The sequence below is a fragment of the Oratosquilla oratoria genome, chromosome 17, assembly GCF_046742065.1.
Source record: "Oratosquilla oratoria isolate Oo_2021 chromosome 17, ASM4674206v1, whole genome shotgun sequence".
In the NCBI taxonomy this organism is placed as follows: Eukaryota; Metazoa; Arthropoda; class Malacostraca; order Stomatopoda; family Squillidae; genus Oratosquilla; species Oratosquilla oratoria.
In genome coordinates this window covers 31,554,591-31,574,094 of record NC_134793.1, presented here as the reverse complement: position 1 = coordinate 31,574,094, position 19,504 = coordinate 31,554,591, and the positions used below count along the sequence as shown (strand labels likewise).

At 40.1% G+C, this 19,504-nt stretch overlaps 1 protein-coding gene across 2 annotated transcripts; it reads right to left on the bottom strand.

The window, feature by feature from the left end:
- Positions 1 to 2,581: 2,581 nt before the first annotated feature.
- LOC143034586 (SET domain-containing protein SmydA-8-like) lies at positions 2,582 to 16,362 on the bottom strand. Of its 2 annotated transcripts, none has more exons than XM_076200865.1 (6): positions 16,226 to 16,362; positions 10,330 to 10,564; positions 8,282 to 8,387; positions 6,552 to 7,623; positions 3,867 to 3,982; positions 2,582 to 3,282 (listed from the first exon to the last, which is right to left on the bottom strand). In XM_076200865.1, the coding sequence occupies exons 2-6, from the start codon at positions 10,467 to 10,469 to the stop codon at positions 3,145 to 3,147; spliced, it is 1,572 nt and encodes a 523-aa protein (XP_076056980.1). In that variant the 5' UTR covers positions 10,470 to 10,564; positions 16,226 to 16,362; the 3' UTR covers positions 2,582 to 3,144. The 2 variants fall into 2 exon arrangements, with proteins under 2 accessions (XP_076056980.1, XP_076056981.1); XM_076200866.1 differs by lacking the exon at positions 16,226 to 16,362 and adding an exon at positions 15,885 to 15,957.
- Between the last annotated feature and the right edge of the window lie 3,142 nt (positions 16,363 to 19,504).

The following is a 19,504-nucleotide window of genomic DNA, read 5'->3' as shown; positions in this document are numbered from 1 at the left end:
TAGTCCAACCTAGCAACTGTGGTCCTTTCCATTAAGATTCACCACTTCTGTCACCATCATTCCTTTCACTCCATCTCACCTCATATTTGTTAGGTCATTGAAAAATTACTATATGTACAATTATCATGTCAGTTATACCTAGTGGGAAGGTGCGGAAACTTCTGAGAAGGTGCTGGTAAAAATGAAATTATTTTTGCTTATGGAAATATATAATTTACCTCCAGTAGAAAATCTATCACCAACTACATACACCAACAGCTTTTTCCCCCATGCAAGGGAGGTAGCTAAAAAACAAAGGCATAAAAACCACACCCACCCATTCCATCCCCACACACTCCATCCCATCCCCCCCTCTTTTCTTGGCTCCTCCTAGATGACAGGTCATCCCCACATCTCGCCTACTGCCCTGGATCAGAAGCAGTGTCCCAAGACACAGCACATCCACAGGAAGTCCACTTCATTAAATAACTACCGTCTATATATATATATATATATATATATATATAAAAGTCGGCGATAATGAGTTTACTGCAAGGCCTATTAAACCATTTCTCTCATCTCAGCACCTTGGAAATGGAGGGTTGGCCTGCCACATCTCTCACAAAGCACTACATTTCATTGTGAAAATGTAAACTTTCATATTACAATGCCCATGCAATAACTTTATTAAGATAATTGTACATACATACATATACCAAGGCTTTTCCCCCCTTCCAAGGGAGGTAGCCAAAAAGGGAAAGGCATAAAAACACTCCCACCCATTTCATCCCTAAATACACTCCACACCCCTCCCACCCTCCCTCTCATCTGAGCACCTCCTGGATGACGGGTCATCCCTGCACCCTGCCCACCGCCCTGGGTCAGAAGCAGTGTCGCAAGACACAGCACATCCACAGCAAGTTTGATAGCCAGTAATACTGAAAACTAAATCATTTTGATGCTGTTGTGTTTCCATGGAACCCAAACAATGTAAATATGTGCTGTCATCAAGCAGGTGAGGTAGGTTGGGCCATGGCCCCCTCAGTTTTTCAGCTGGCCCCCCCAGTTTTTTTGCATACCCTATTTTTAAATTATATACAGTATATTTATATATACACCTTGGTAAATACTACTGCGGTACCGACCGCGTCACGGCCTCACACGCAGTGGCAATTCTAGGGGGGCCTGGGAGGGCCATGGCCCCCCCAGTTTTTCAGCTGGCCCTCCCACTTTCATAGTCCTAGAATCGCCACTGAAGGAGGCCTTCAGGCCACATTATTTTATCTTCTGTTCACAACTATTCTCCATTCACACCTATCTCTTGTCCTCTCCCAATCCTGTTCAACAGACATTCCCCTTTCACCTAAGCCCATCTTTACTCCATCCATTTCTTTCTTGGTCCTTCTCAAGTTCACTCCATCCACCTCTGCCTTCCACATTCTTTTTGCCAGTACCATCTGCCAGCTTCCTTTCCATCTCCCATTCTTCACCTCACCTCTTTATTTCTCACTCCATCCGCCCTCATAACCCCTGCCATATTTCTCAAAACATTTCACTCAAATTTATTTAAATTTCCTCTTTCTGCCTCCCTTAAATTCTAAGTTACGGGCTCATACAGTGTCTTATGCACAGTCATCCCTTCATACAGTCCTGTCTTTGCATCCATCATAAGATACCTATTTCTCATGACACTTTTCATTCCCACATTATCCTAATTCTATCCTCCATCAAGCACATCCTTGAGACATGTGGAATGCATCCCTTACATATATGGAGGAGCTGATGATTCTACATCTTTCTAGGTCATTCTCTAGATGTCTAGTTTCAATCAGTTTAATTAATTTAGAATGAACACAACAGAGCATGTGACTAAAGATCCTTCTATCACATCTGACCGTTACAGAGAAAATCTAGTGTCTTCTAGCACTACCATGACTCATTTTCTCTATCTTTCCACTTGGTTTTTCAAAGAGCTCTCCTTTTTTTTTTCATGGCACTCGGTGAAAGAATGTTGGGATGGTTTGGATACATGGAAAGAATGAGTGAGGAAATATAAGCAAGATTATGGAAGGAGTGAACTTGAGGGGAAGACTGAGAATAAGATGGATGGATGGGGTGAAGGAGACCTTGGGTAAAAGGAGAATGTCTGTTCAGTAAGAAAGATAAAAGGCAGAGGATAGATGTGAGTGGGGAATGATTGTTATTGGACAATAAATTGATACAGCACAAATGGATTTCCCCTTATCTTCTCTATTATTGCATGAGTGGGCAAGGAAGGAGGGTTGCCATGCAAATGAAATTGATGGCCCGGCTGTGGATGTGTTGTGTTGTGATTCATTGCTTCTGACCTAGGCAGTAGACATCCACAAGGAGCTAAGTTGGAACTTGGAAGGGAAACAAATGGGTGATGGATGGGTGGGAATGAGTGCATGCCTTGGTTGGTTACCTCCCTTATAAGGGAAGATAGCTAGAGCTAACAGATATATGTTGTAAAAGCTATAGTTCCATTAATAGCAAATGTACAAGCTAAAAAGGCAAAAGGATACTTTCTTTTCTTGTAAAAGTCTTATTCCTACACTGTTAGGTACATTCAAGAACTGAAGAGTATTAAATATAATTTTATTTCTACAAGGTACTGGAGCTAGAATTTCATTATCTAGTTCAGTTTTTTTTTGCAAAAAACTGCAAGGTTATAAAACATCTTGTGTGTATGGTTTCAGGTTCTTGAGTGGAGCCTGTCATATCCACTTGGATAGTTTTGAGGTGCTGCAAATCCTATTGAGAAAGTGGATATTTTTTCAGCACACAGTAGTCAGATGACACAGCATAATGGCAATCACACTGCTCCAAAGATTTTCTGTATCAATATTTCAGCACAAGTTCAAGAAACCTTTTCTCCCCTTGGAACTCTTTTGTATCCCATCTTCCCTTTTCCTTCACTCTCAATCCATGCCACAACCATGATCATTTCCTTACATCACAAGTTCTCTTTGTAGCTGGAAAATAATGTTGTTTTTCCATGTCTTCCATTGAAAAAATTAATAAATAAAATAAGTAAATTAATAAATAAAGTTATTAAAAAAAAAGCCTCATTGAGGCCCACTACCATCTTTTTGCAATTTCATAACACTTGTACATTCTAGCAATTTGACCAGAGAGGTGTCATCAATGTTTAAACTTCATGAGCATCTGAGTCACATGCTGCAAGGTGCTGTCAGCATCAAGACCTAGTTGGTACTCATCTTGAAGTGGCGATTCAAGGACTAGAATCTTGCTTGAATCCTTCAAAGCTTGAGAAGCATCCTGAAAGTTAAAATATATTTACAGTTGAAACATGATTTCCTTTCAATAAAGCTTATGGCAAGTACAAACAACTTATTTTTGTACTACGAGTCCCTGCTGCCTAAAATATGTACAACAGTGATTCTTAACCTGATGGGTGTTCGCCCCTAGGGAGGCATAAGTGATTGATTGATTGATTGATTGATTTTTTTTTTGGGGGGGGGGGGTGCACAAGCCTCAGGAGAAAAGTAGAAATTTGACCAGTTACATGTTATTTTCTTGACAAGAAAAAGGTAAGTAATGTAAAGGTAAGCTCGTGAGATAATGCAGAAGTATCATTGTTACTCTTATTTTCAAAAGTTTCCCAGGCATACCAGTTTTCCAATGTATTGACACCCCCCTTCTCTGCAAGGGCGGTCTATAGATGTATTTATTCAATATACTTACAATTTTTCTTGTACTGTTATTATGCCCCAGCCAAGAGAACATAGTTCCTCGTTTTGCCTTTATAGCATACATGCGTACACATTTCTTTTTTCCTAACTAGCATGGTGTAGCCCAGTTAACTGAGTATTAGTAGCTGATGCACAAGGAATAAGACTTACCTGCAGAAGGGTTTTTGCTTTATCTGACGTCTTTTGTTTCTTTGGAAGTCTGCGATGACGCTCAAGAAGGCAAGCTTGAAGCTCATACTGAAGGAGTCCTCGAAGACGTATCAGGCCTAAAGAACAGAACATAAGTAGTGTCATATGTATTCATAAAAACATTGGCTTAGGCTCAGAAAAAACAAGCAATGGGGTGAGAGGCGCAAAATGTTTTATGAGCAGTACCTGAACAAAATGGAGGATCTAGGAAAAGAACTCCAATCAGAACTCTAGAGATTAGATCATTAAATGCACAGGGGTGTAGTATACATGAGAGTAAAATGGGAAAGACTAGTCATATGTTTGTGAGAAAAATGATAGACATGTTAGCATTGAATGAAAAAAAAATATTAATAAAGGAAAGGGCGAGTTAAAGTTTGGGGTCACATGAAGAATTGTCACCCCAGAACACCCACATGAAGAATTGTCACACCATGAGTTCCCACCTGAAGAATTGTCACCCCATGAGTTCCCACCTGAAGAATTGTCATCCCAGTATGCCGAATATCAACGTTGGAATAAAGATTACGTTAGGTTGAATGAGGGTTATGCTTATTATCATCAACTTATGCAATCAAAGAATCATAAACCTGGGATGGCCCACATGAAGAATTGTCACCCTGTCAAAGTCTGGAGAAGCATTTTGGATTTATTTAAATAAGTGTATAGATTTTTGGAAATAATATAAAGTAGTGGTATTGTGAGAACTAAATGTGAGTCAACGGTGAGCCAAAAGATAATGGTAGGGAGGTATGGGGTGAAACGAAGGAACTGTAGTGGAGATCAAATGTAAGAGATGTGCATTGTGAAGGAAATGATGATTGTGACCACAGTGTTTAAGAAGAAAGAAGAGCATAATTATGTTGGCAAGGGTAGTGGGTGGGAGGGTATCTGAGACCATTAATGGACTGTATAGAGGTGTCTAAAAGGAGTATTGAAATTTTATAGATATAAAAGTGTTCTGGTGAGTAGGCACTACATTGTTAATGGAGGTGGGGTAAAAGGAGAAGAAAAAGAAGAGGCAGAGGGGTACTAAGGGTAAGCATATTGAATAAATAAAAAATAAAAAATGCCAGGCAAAAATGAGATGAGTATGGGAAGTAGTGAAAGATAAAAGAGGACTGGAGGAAGAGTGGTTGTGTTTGAGGGCTGGAGTGCCACAGTGCACAGGAATGGTGTATGGGATGAGGGGGATGGAAGAGACCTGAGTCAAAGGCAGTGAATGGTCTGCTGGGGAAGGTGAAGGTGGTACTGGCAGAAAGGAGACCAATATAAGAGATATTTTTGGCAAAGGATGAGGGTGTATTTTGGGGTGTTATGGGTTTGGAGGGGGTTTATGACAAGGTTGACAGAGATGCATTGTGGGATGTGTTGCAGATGTGTGGGAAGGAGGAGGTCAGTTCAGGGTGGTCATATTATTTTATGTGAGTGATAGAGCTTGTGTGAGGGTGGGGAGTGGAGAGTGAAAAGTTTTAGGATAAGTACTGTCACACAAGGGTTGTGTAAAGTCACCATGGTTGTTCAACATATGAATGGCATATGAAAGGTGGGTACGAAGGTGCTGGGCAGGGATTTAGAGCTAATGAGAGTTGAGAGAAGTGTGAGATGGACTAGCTGTTGATGGGGGATGACAATGCAAACGTAGTTGAGTCTGAGGATAAATTAAGCAGTTTGTGGCAGAGTATGGGTGTGTGTTTGAGGGAAGAAAGCAGGGAATGGATATGGTTAAGAGTCGGGTGTTGAAACATACAAGGACTAAGAGTGGCAGCAGGTTGGAGGTAAGTTTAAAGGGAGAAAGGCTGGAGGAAGTCAAGAGCTTTGAGTGCTTGAAGTCACATGTGGCGGAGAAGGGAGGAGTGTGAGCAGATAAGAATTGTAGAGGGGGAGGCAAGTGAGTGTCTGGAGGTAATGAAAAGTGTCATGAAAGTTAAATATCTGAGAATGAACATAAAGAGAAGACTATATGAAGGTGTGGTTGAGCCCATGTCCCTGTAAGCAGATATTTGGAATTTGATGGAGGCAAAATGGAAGAGCCTAAGTGTGTTTGAGGAGTGTGAAGGGGGTTGCAAGGAATGACAGAGTGAGGAGTGTGGAAGGTGTGGAGCAAGGAGCTGGGGAAGGAAGGAGAGCTGACAAGGGTTGGGCTAAGAATGCTCAGATGGTTTGAGCACAGAGAAAATGAGTAGGGAATGACTGACAGAAGAAGTGTGGAAAACCAAGGGAGAATTGAGAGAATTGAAAGGGGTGGGGGGTGGTGTAAAGGGCGCTGGATGCGGCAAGAATGTCTCTTGAGCAAGGAAAGAAGAAGACGAAAGATAGTGTGAACGGAGAGTGGTTGGAAATGGATGAGGGGGTTATGTGGCATCGATGAATTTAATTTGCCTGCTCTGTATATTTCTTTAGTAGATGAAGGTAGGAGTCATCATGTGGTGAAGCGATAGGGGTGAACCAACTCTGGCACCCGGGCCCTACTGTCATGCTGCATTGCCTCTGGCCTGATTGGTGTGATGGGGTCCAGGAACCTTTCATCCATGGAGGCCTAGGATAGGATGGATAACCGGTGGGTTTTTGAATGGGTGTGGGGTGAGTGTATGCTTTGATTTGGCCATTCCACTTATAAAGGGGAAGGAACCCTTTGTTATGTACCTGGACAAAATATATCAGCTAGGGCAAGAACTTCTTTGCACAGCTTCTCCTTCCGGTCAAGAATGTCTGGATCAACATCCTTGAGTTCTGTTCCGGCATGACCATACATTTGGGCCAGTGCGAGCTTCACATCTGTGCGGTAATAGTGGTTCTCGCTTAGCACCTTTGCCGTATCTTTCAAGAATACTTCTGATGCTTTCAGTGAACCACGGAGATTCACGAGACGCTCACCAATTTCCTTGAGCAAATCATCAACTTCCCCTGTAGGCTTGGAGGTTTTACAGGAGGAACATACCCATAATTTCTGCGGTTCTTCTGCATTTTCTTTCCCCAGGCCTTGGAGTTGAAGAAGGCCGTCCTTACACAGCTCACACCGCAGACTACTAAGATGCGTACCCATTTCTGTTGGGTCACGGCACCGTTGACAGGAACACTCAAAATACTTGGAGTTCTTCAGATGTATCTGGCGGTTGGCTGTGCCCCACATGGGGTCTGTGTAGGACGTCGTTATGTGCTGTCCTTTGCGAATAGGGACGGCAGCACGAACTACAATGTTCATTTGAGAATCAAACGTCCTAGAAGTGTTGGGGATACAGGTATGCTCCAGCATGCATGCCTTTCCGTAAAGACCAATCATATTTGGTCCCGGAATTTCAAAACCGTTCACATCGATGATACCACACACCTCCTGGACCTCTTGTTCTGAAAAGTCAGGGACCTTCAAGTAGTTCTTTATGAATTCCACGACATTGGTCTGATTAAATAGGTATACTTCGGTGTTCTTGCGTTCCTCCAGGTGCGATTCCATGGCCATCAACATCTTCCACTTGTCAGGAGCCTTGTCCTTCAGCCAGAGGCACCGTAAAGGGGATATACACTCGTACATTTGATTCACTTGCAGGAACTTGGTTACTTGTACCTTGGTGCCCCGGTAAGACGTGGACATTTGGCACTCGGGCGTGTGGAGAGTGATACTTTGGCACTCTGCACTACACATGGGCCAGCCACAGTCAGTGCAGGTGTATGATCCATCGACAGGAGTAAAGCAGCCGAGGCAAACTGGAACCGTCACCTGTTGGTGGTTCATCAGAGAAAAAGGAAAGAAGTGTATAAAATCAGGTAGGCCTTGTGACATTAGTAGTAAGACTAACATCATAATGAATCTACTGATCGTTGTTCATCGACGAGAAGACAGAAATTTTTTGTATTTTTGCCACATGAACTAGTGATACTGATTATTCTACCATTACATGATTATAACTATTTCAAAATCTAAGATACTGATGATGTTATTTCTTTAATTATTGTATGTCAAGAAAGTGATAGCCTCCATATTAAGAACCACTATTTTTTTTTTTTTATTACAATAAAGATATCATTTGAAATGCAATCTAGTACAATAGTATGAGCTCGTTAGTTGCTCACCATTCAAATTTGAAATATTCATAATGGATGGGTAAGATAGAGAGCTTCCTAATTAAGAGCCATTATTTTCAGGTGTAATTTTTATCAGTACAGTAAAGACACATTTCAAAATGCAATCTGCTACAATGGACCTCAGTAGTTGCAAGCTGTTCAGTTTGAGGTATTGATAATGAATAGGTAAGACATATTTAATTTGTAAGATAATCTATAACAGCAGAAAATATATATCATGCTGCTGTATCTGTTTACATATTTGAATATAACTATGTGAAACATCATTCATGTTTATCCTACAACTCACTGACTTGTTTGGGCCCTAGGAGCAAGGGTGTATCCTTTAGTATGACTTCACCAGGTTCAATATCTCTTGAAGCTTCTAGGTAACGTCCCAGAACCTCTGACACGAGGACTCTGCAAACAAAAGAAAATCGTTATTTGGGTGTTAAGACAATTCCAGATCAGGGTGAATACACCTAGAACCTCTAAGCACAGACAAAATTAAATAAATTCCATATGCATTCATGACAGACAGATTTGATGATTTGAAAGAGTTCACTGCAACTAGTGATTTATTCCATAATAGTTACAACAGCAAAGCCATTAAAAGCCTCGTTCAAATGCTACTATGCCAAGCTGGTGATATTAGGAACTCTGTAGAACAGGAGATATGACTGTAGATTTCAATTGTTTCCAGTTCAGGGTACTCGAGCATACAAATATATAAGAAAAGTTGCGCTCAACTTATATCTTTCTTGACGGTGTATTGGTCTAATAGTCAATACAGCACTGGTAACATTCTCGCCGCGTTGGTTCGAGTCCTCGGGCGTACCACGTTTCAATTTCTGCATATGTCTCTACGGTTTGTCCGATGTAGATGGCTTAGAATTAAAGTGCATTGTGGTTGATAATATATATATATATATATGAGAAGCGGTCTATAGATAAATTATAAGGGTCCATAGATTAATAATAACTGCCCCTCCCAAAGGGAAGGATGAGGCAAAATGGTCTAGTATACACCTACGACGTGTGAAATAAATAAAGGTTGATTAATACAAATAAATTTATAAGCTACTTGAAACTCCACGGGCCCCCAGGTAATTGTATAATATTTCCGTTTACCCATGATCGGTTTCATGACGAGTCAAGTGATCTAGACATAAAGAGCAGTCAGTGACTACGTCATTTTGTGTCACCCTGGTTTTGTATCCTATCCGAGAATTTGCTTCTTGACGTGGTAGATAGATATTGAAAGCTCTGCAGGGTCACCCATATCGAATAGGTACTGTACGAAAGATGATACAAAGCTGTTCGCGCACAGTCTCAGAACACATTGGTAACTGGCACGTCCATGATGGCGAACAGGGAAATTTATCATAGACATCTTTCTAAACATGCTGATTGGAAAAAGGCAACCACAAAAAGCATAGTTGGATCAAGTCGAACGGTCCCACCGAGAACTGTTTAGAATGAGAAGAGTGGATGCCTATAATGCCTTTACTCTGTGAAACCGTTGGGAATGACGTCGACAGCGTGTTATGCGACGTCTCTCGCCCTTCCCAGCAGTGAAAACAAATATATGATACATGCCAGTTCCCACAAATGAGTGAGATTTTTCCACAAAATTCCCACAAGGAGATCTGGATTTCCACATTTTCCCCACAAAAGAAGGTATTAGTATATATATAAATAAGTTTACTGCAACATATAATTTGCTGACAAAACATCCCATGTGAGCAAATTTCTCCCACAAATTTGTGGAAAAATTCCCATAAAATGGCATCGGTACCCCCCCCCCCCGAGTTATGTGCATCACTGATGATACAAGAAATTCAAGAGCATAGGGGGTCGTGAAGCCTTTGCTTTCAGAACAGAAAAATATATCTAATACTGATATAGTAAACTTTATGCAAATATATCAAGACCGCAGCAGTGAGTGTAATTATGTGTCCTGGGGAAATGCATTATTAAAGTAGGCCTACACGAATTTCACTGCCATGCTCAATGCTGTGCTCATGCACTAAAGATACATATTAATTTGTTTTTGCGTACATTGATGTGCAATATAAGACCACTACGGTCGTTTACTCTGAAATCGCCGTGATAGGTTATTTGCTGGGAGGAATGTAGCCTAACAGTAAAGTCATCCTATTTCCATTAAGACAGCCACACCTGTTTCCGACCACCTTGGTACAAGGCTATTTCATGATCATCTTCATGACGGGGAGGAGGGTGAGACTCATTCCAATTGCATTGTCTTGAATTCTTTTTCATAAACAGAGGAACAGCACAAATCAGTCTGGTCGCCGGTGGTCGGAAACAGGCCGTAAGCCTGGTGTGACTGGGCCCTTACCTGTACGGACTGCATTCGTTCTTGTGCGTCTTCCAGTGTTGTTTCTGGTGTTCTCTGGAGCAATAGCACACCACGTGACATTTGCCGCAGCGCTGACTAGCTGGGCCCATGCATAGGGCACATACACCCCCAGCCATCATTGTGCTGGACGCCTACGAGAGACCCAGGAACCTCTGTTGTTGACACTTAGCGAACTTGTGAGAAAACGGCACAGCTTCCTGACGTTCTCTGGCGACTGCGGGAGAAAAGTAAAGATGTACAGAAAACAGAAATAATAAAACAAACTTTTCAACAATTTGTGAGCGAGTGTGGGATTGTATAATCCTTCTGTTTTTTTTTGTTTTTTTTTTTTTGCCACGAGGACGTCTTTCTCTATTTCTCTATCTGTCTACCTCTCTCAGCAGCCTTTTCGATTCCGCTACAAAGAAATTACTCATCTCATCGCTGGCACTTAGGGGCTACACCACGTGGAGGAGCCATTGATGGGGAGAATTTGGCCACTCGCTCCCCAGGCGCCATCTTTCATCAACCACTCAGTCGCTGCCTCTCCGCCAATCAGTTTGGCCGTCAGAGGTTAATTGATGATACTAATGACAAGTTTAAGGTCATCATAATATAAGTGAACTGGTAAAAAAAAAAAAAAAAAAAAAAAAAGCCTCTCATGGATACAAATATTGGGCCGTATTCATAAAAATGAAGGATACCCTTGCAAGCATAAGGTAGAAGTATAAGGTAATGCTCTCAAGCAAAAGGTAGAAGTATAAGCATATCCTTCTTTCCATATTCATAATGATTACCTTATACTTGGGAGGATATCCTCCAAGCAGAAGTAAAAGAATGACTCGTGTTTCGGGAGCGCCGGGTTACATAGTTACATGTTTGAACGTGTCGTAACTCGTAAGATTTCTGATGTGATGTCCCTGTTTCCCGTACACGAGTTTACTATTGCATTGGTGGTTGCTGAGTGGAGGTATGTGGTGATTGCTCTCCTACATTATTTCAGGTAACATTATAAGCATGGCAAAATTACTAAATACAATATAGATAAGAAAAAAAAAATTATCCATTCTCGTTCCGAGTTTATTCCTGACCGGTTTCGCTTGTAGTTTCTTCGGTCAGGAATAAACTAGGAACGAGACCCGTGACTCTCTTTTTCCACCTTTTTCAACTTGTCACAATGTCTCAACATTTATCCATTCATTCGTATGAGCAATTATGCTATCAACTACTGCATTCACAGTCCGTGATACCGTAGCTTGGCTAACACCAAGTTCTTGACCGATACCTTTCTGATAGCTAGGCTCACTGAGATAACGCAAACATATCTTCATTCTACAGACAGATGACAAGGCGCCTCCCCGAGTTTCTTCATTGGTGCCTAAAAATCTGTCCGCAAGCCACTGTACATTTTGTTCTTCAAAACGGAATAACATCTTAAAATCACGATCAGGTGTAGGTAAATGGGGCATGTAATGTTTAACATGCCTCACATCCACAAACTCTGCCATCGTGCTGAGAGTTGGACAAAACAACCTTCCACTTCTAACTGTAGTCTGCTACTGACCAGACTCAGCCTTCTTGAAGCATATGCTCTTTATTTGAAGTAAAGGGTCTTGTTTATGTAAAACCATTTACTTTTATGCGATTATAAGGTTATGCTTTTGCTCGACAAGTAAAAGGTTTTGCTTGATTTTTTTTTATGAATACAAGTAGAAGGATTTCCTTCATATTTTGCAAGTATAAGCATATCCTTTTCTTTATGAATACGGCCCATTAGGTACCTATAATTCCTAAGAGCAACCTTCATCACACCTTCCTAGCTCACTTGTACTTTCTGTTCTCCGAGTCGTCTTGCGAATGTTTTGTTCTTTCTTTGTATGTTCAACCGTAAAGTGAAGAAGTGTGTGTGAGGAATTTACTTTTGATATTGTGACACAAATGAAATACAATGCAATTTTGTCTGGATTTCTGTCGTGTGCTCGAAGCGACTTAGCAATAATGGGGACTTCCGTGCTCAAAGGGCGTAACCACCACCTACAACGTTTTCGATCTAGTAACGGAATCCGGTAGATGGAACCCTCTCACTGTCTAGTCTTGAAAGCAGAATACTGGAATTGGACCTTTACGTCCCTCTAACTGAAGGCATTTAATCGCGTGCTGTGGCGAGCGAGCCATGATGTATACAAACTCCATGCTCAAGAGGCGTACTTGGCTGAGGCAGCCAGCCAGTCACCGTGCCGGCTAGTGTCCTGCCTGCCTGCTCGGCCAATCACAGCGCCGCTCCGAGTCTCTCACGCCTCCCCGCCTCAGTACACACACGTGGCGAGTTAAAGGGTGCCAACCTGTTGTTTTTGGACCATTATTTTCTTGTTTTATTAAGGATATCGAGTGAATTATGGGTGATCATGCTGATAATAATAATTATTTACATCACAAAAATACTTATAAGACACGAACCAATAAGAGTTTTAAGCTGAAATTTTCAGGGATCTTTAGTTTTAATACACTTGACTGTGCCAAAAATTAATAAAATGGGATGATAAACATTTACATATATAAAATTACCCCTGGATTTTTTAATTTTTTCATTGAAGGAAAAAACTCTTTTGAAAGAAAAAAATAAACATTTACACCATAGAATTTGTCTCCTCGTAAGCTATCTTTTCATACCAAATACCTTTACGTTTGTTGTTTTCTTAATTGTGTAATTGTTGATAGACTTTAAACACATTTTATCGATTGTTTTTTGCGCATACGCCCCTTGAGCACGGAGGTCACCAATTGCTCTGTCTTGCTCAACTCAACTCTTTTTTAATATCTCAGAATTCTCGAACATTTTCAAGCAGTACTTAGCTGAGTAAGTTTCTAGGCAGATGTAACATGGACAAGGAAATTTGTTTACAGTGCAAGTGATTTGAAAAAAAAAACAATAAAACAACGCTAAGCAGTAGGACCCGGTTTGTACTGTCCATGTTTGGTGTCAGAATATTGACATGTAATGCCCTTTTCAGAAAGTGTAAATTTAGGTGCCTGAGCCTTTGTAAGGTAAATTTCTAACCCTTTGTACAATTTTGGTCAATCTCCTCTGTATTGATTTTAGTGAATTAATACCCATTCTATAAGATGGAGACAAAAAAAAAAAAAAAAAAAAAACGCATAGTCAAGGATGGATTTATCTTCAGATAGAGTATAATGATTGCCTCTGCGCTTTTGTTTGTAGCCGTCTTAGCAATAAATCCTAATAACTTTTAGTTCTATTCCTGGCACTAACGCACTGTTTCATGGATATAAGTTCAGGACTCGCTAACACTCCCAAATGTTTTTCATATTCTGTTCTCTCTAAAATGGTATTATCTAAGCTATACCTGTTTTCTTGGTTGTGTAACTTACATTTAACATACTGCATTTTGGGATATTGAAGTCCATTTGGCATTTCACCGACCATACAAACAGTTTGTTAAGATCCTCCTGTAGCATCCCATTATCTTCCCTCGACCCAATATGGCATCCTATTTTAATGTCATCCGCAAACTTACTAACATCACTATTAATCCCATTGTCCAAGTCGTTTATATACATAATAAAAAATAAGCGACCCAAAACCGAGCCTTGGGGAACTCCACTAGTAACACTACCCAATTGGGATTTTGCACCGTTAATGGTGACCCGATGTTTTCTGTTAGTAAACCATGTTCTAAGCCGTTTGAACATCTTTCCTCCTTTGCCAAGGGATTTGGTTCTATTTCGCAGGCTCTGGTGGGCCACCTTGTCGAAATCTTTGCTAAAGTAAGGTAAATAACATCGTAACCAACATTGTTATCTGCCGCCTTGTAGGCATTAGTTAAAAAGGATAAACGATTAGTTATACATGACCTTTCCAAATTGATGAGCCCATGCTGTGATTCGCGAATCAAATTATGCCTCTCGATATAATCCATGATATTATTAGCTATGATTCCAGCATTATATCTATAACCAACGTCAAACTGATTGCTCTATAGTTGTGCATAGAATATTTATCATCTTTGTTATAAACCGGAACAACGTTTTCCTGTCCCCAAGAAACAGGCACGACCTGACAGCATCTAGAACAAAAGGAAACATGCCACTCTGTACAAAATGGGGTTCTTTGGGCAGGCTTGATGGTCTTGAGACTCAAAAGTCCCTCGAGGAAAAATTCGATGGGAAATGTGGAAGTCGTTATGGCGAAAAACTACTGTTCAATTTTGTATTTTGGACTTCCTTTTCACATTTTGCCTAATGGTCCTCCTGAACGCATTTTAGTCCCGTGCTTGGTGTTTCTCTTTGTGTAAGCTCTACCAGTGCAGAGATGATTGTCTCCATCTACTACACAGTCGATATCTTAGAGACTTTAGTGATGTCTCTGCAGACCAAAGCCACACAATATTCTTTAGTGATTGGAGACTAATCTCCACTTAGAAAAAATATACTGACTTTGGTCCCTTCGCTCTGCTAACCTTCCTTTCATCTCTCCTTTATATCAAATTTTGACAACACTTTTTGGATGCGAGATTGTCCCCAACGGACGGAAGCTTTGGAAATTGCTGACAGAATATAATGCAACCGAAGCGACACTACAGAAAAACATGTATGGTTATGTACAGTTCCCGGTACTTGGAATCGGTACTGCTGTTAGACCAGTGGTTCTCCTTTTTCAGTGCCCGTGCCCCTTGATATTTCAGAAAAAAAAAAAAAATCTCGTACCCCCATCCAATATAAATACAACGTAAACATATAAAAAATATTATAGTGATACAAACCTGACTGAGAAATTATTGTATTCAATTATTGAACAAAGGTACTTTTTTTATTTCAAATTAGAAATGTCAATTAGTAGGATACAATGAATGCACATTATGCTTTTTCATGGTAAATATACAGAACCATTGCACTGGCTATCATGTCTCGTGCCCCCGGGGATTAAGGTTTCGTACCCTTTTGGGGTACAGGTACCCCAGGCTAAGAACTACTGTTAGACCGTTGTGCCAGGTATCATACCCATATGCTCGTGTACAAAGTGGTATCACGCTGTAAATGATTAACGGTGATTGATTAATAACAGCCTATTCATATCCTAGTGTATATTGTACATCTAAATATCCACTTCCTACATTTAATGTTGTCATTTCAGAAACTACTATATTATCTTTAGGTGATGTTTAGCAACAGTGTAGGCCTGTAGGGTGATGTAATTTTGACGTGATGCATGATAGATACATTATACATCTTCAACCTAGATGATACAAACATTGTGACAGACGATAAACTTTTATGAGTTATAAAATTTGTAGCCCACAGCTAATGATACTCGTATGTTGAACCAACGCGTCCTCAGAACCGTCAGCGTTAACGGTTTTTCGCCAACATTTGATACCCTTACGCGTTGGGTCATAAGCGGTAAGCAATATTACAGTTTTTTACATGATCATACTGTACGCATGCAATGTGCATGTAAATAGTTGTGGTAATGCTTATCATTTATGACAAAATGCGTCAAAGTAGCAAATTATGAAGAAAAAATCGTCAATATTCACGGTTTTGTGGAAGACATCAGACGAATTCATTCAGCAGAAGTTCAGTCTAGGTACCAAGGTTCAGTTCAGGCCATGGTCCGTCCCTCAGATAAAACAAAATAATAAAATAAATAAATAAATAAAATAAAAATAAGTGAAGGCGTTTGCAACGACAGAATATATGCCGTGCTAAATGGTATCTAATAAGAATGAGCAGATGTGAGGTGTTAGAAAACCCAAATATAACAAAGGCAGCCCAAAGTCACCAAGTCTAGTGGGAGGAGTAGGAGATGGGTGTTAAGTGTTGCGCTGTTGCAGTTTGTGTGTTTTAAGTTGCAAGTTGTATGGAGAAGTCGACTCACCTTAGTACGGAAGATTGGAGCGTCCGCGTGGTACCCTACCTTCCCTGGCACTAGGGCAGCCATGCTTATGCCAGGGTGCCAGCAGCCGAAATAGATGCACCGCCAAAAACCAACCCTCCGTACCTACCCACCTTCACCCATCTCCTCCTCCTCCTCCTCTTACTTCCTGAACATCTTCCCGTTTCCTGTTTCGTATTCTGCCATTTCTCATCTTTGTCCCATTTCCCTCACTCCCTCTTTTGCTTCACTTCTCGCCTTCTGTTTCTCGTGTCTCCTTTCTCGTTTCTGCTTTTTTCATTAAGTACTCGTCACGCAACGAGACACATTTGCACACACACACACACACACACACACACACACACACACACACACACACACACACACACACACACACACACACACACACACACACACACTCACAAATAAATAAATAAATAACAACAACAGTAACGGCATCAACAAAGACAATGACAACAGTAACAACAGTGACAACTAAAACAATAACAACAATAATAATAACGATAATAACAACAAGGACAATAACAACGACGACAGCAGCAACAACAATAAGAATAACAATAACAACTATGGCAACAGGAACAACAACATTAACCAACAACAACATTAATAAGAACAATAGCGACAACAACAAGAACAACAACGACAATGACAGCAATGACAAGAACAATAAAAACAAATACAATAATACCAAATGACAGCAACAATGACAACAATATTTACAACAATAACAACAATGACAATAACAATAATTACAATAACAAAACAATATCAATATCAACGACAACGATAACAATAACAAATAACAATAACAAAAACAAGAACAACAAAACGACAGCAGCAACAACAAACAGAACAAGAGCAATGACAATAACGACAATGACAACAACAACGATAAAGATAACAAATAACAACAAAATGACAACACTAACAATGATAACAACAATAATGACAGTAACAACAACATTGACAAGAATAACAATAAAGATAACAATAACACCAACAATGATAACAACGACGACAAAAACAACACCGATAACAGCAATAAGAATAACAACAGTGACAATAATAGCAACAACAATAAGAAAGACAACAATAATGATATTAACAGTGAAAACTACAAAAGCAACAATAACAAGTGTAGGCGTAAATATGCCAGGCTTAGTTCTGTCTACAATATATACGGCAACCCTTCCAGTAAAAATCGGAGGATTGCCAGAAACATAGTATATACATTTTACAAGGGTTGCCAAATATGGAATAAGTAGGCTGTTGCCATATTAGCAACAGGAATATTTGGAAGGTTTGGTCCGACGCGGAGAGGCGCCGGCAGAGATCTTTTGTGTCTGAGCAGGTGGCTGACCCGAGATGCAGGGAGGCCATTGTTCAAAGTAGGGGGCTTGGCCTGAGATGCAGAGAATTTATTTTCGTTGAAGGGCGTTGTCGAAAAGGTCACTTGAAAACAATGAACCGTCCCTTGAGAGATGGTCGCCGTCGTCGAGAGTACCAAACTGTAGCATATGTGTGCGTGCGCGCGTGTGTACACTAGGCATCGAAGGGAGATAGCAGCTACGTTGAATATTGAGATGACACAAAAATGATAATAAAAACTGACAGTTACAACAACAACAATAATAAAAACAACAACGACGCCAGTAATAAGAACAACAATAATGAAAACAACAATGACAACAATGATAACCATGTCTGGAAGACGTCCCACTAGGAAGAATGCCATCACTAACACTGTGCAACCTCTTTACATCCGACTTCCCTAGTCCAAACCCTGAACATGTCACCAGTGCCTTCTCATACGCAGATCACTTAAGTAGGGATGTCAAACATGCGGCCGGTCACACTCCAATATGCGACCCGTAGCACATTTGCTGTTCCAATCTTACAGTAGTCTTGCCTTATGTTTATATGATTAATTAATCCGGCCTTTCGTCTTTTAAATTTATCATTTATATTCATAAATCTGTTGGTTCTCTGTACGTCAGCCACACCTATTATGTTTTAAACAATGACAATTTCGTCGCATCGACTTTTTACTGTACGTATTAAACGTGATCGTGATGCGGCAGGCTCTTGCCTCACCGGGCCCTCGAGCACGAGCACTAGTCTTGTTTTGTCCCTCGAGTCAATTGGACTGTTAGTGCGTAACGTATATCCAATATATTTGATACAAAATTCCTTTAAACACCTTCATCGTGTTTCCAAAGAAAAGAACTGGTGACGAAGAACATCGTGTGGTGTAGGGAATCATGTATATATATATATATATATATATATATATATATATATATATATATATATATATATATATATATAGCTGAACTGAATGAAAAACCAACTTATTTGATTTGTAAACAAGATGTAGCTATGGCAAAGGAACATAAAATTCACAGTTATTACGCAAGCTCGCATACTTCGTATTATGATGAATATTGTGGAAAATTGCGTGAATGAAAAGTTAGGGAGTCAGAACAGTCACTCAAAAAGCAACATTCAGCATTTAAACATGTTCATCAAACCAGTGAGAGCCTAGTTCGGGCAAGTTATAGGATTGCATATGAAATACCTGTGTCCATGAAGCCTTTTTCGGAGGGGAACTCTATAAAGAAATATATTTTGTTAGCCACAGAAGACATTTCCCCCCGAAAAACGTCACGTATTTGCAAACATAAGCCTCTCAAGAAATAAAGTTTCAGGTAGAATTAACGAATTATCAAAAAGATCTTAACACTCAACTCGAGAAAAAATGGCTAAATTTGTAGCATTTTATGTGGCAATTGATGAAAGTACAGATGTACCTGACACGGGACAAAGTGCAGTTTTTATACCTGGTGTCAATGAAAAAAATTATGTATTTTATTTGTTATTTACATTATTATATTTTATTCATTTATTAATTCATCATTACTATGATTTTTTTTCGTATCCGAGCTAGATATGGAGCAAAAGGTCTCCTGTCGGCATGCTCCGCCTTTGTAATCACTTTGGTAAACTATTTTGTTCTCTTAACAGTTGACATAGAATGTAATTTGATATGCTGAAGGAAAATTACTTTCCACCAGCATATCAAATTCTTTCCCGAGAGCGACGGGATGCAAATCTGCTCCAACAATTGGAGATAAAACAGCCCAGTGTGATACCGCCTTCAACAGTTACGGGACAACATTAGAACCACAAAGACCCAGACAAGATACGCAAACGTACCTCAAAGAAAAGGGAAAGTTGACTACACAAAACGTGATGTCA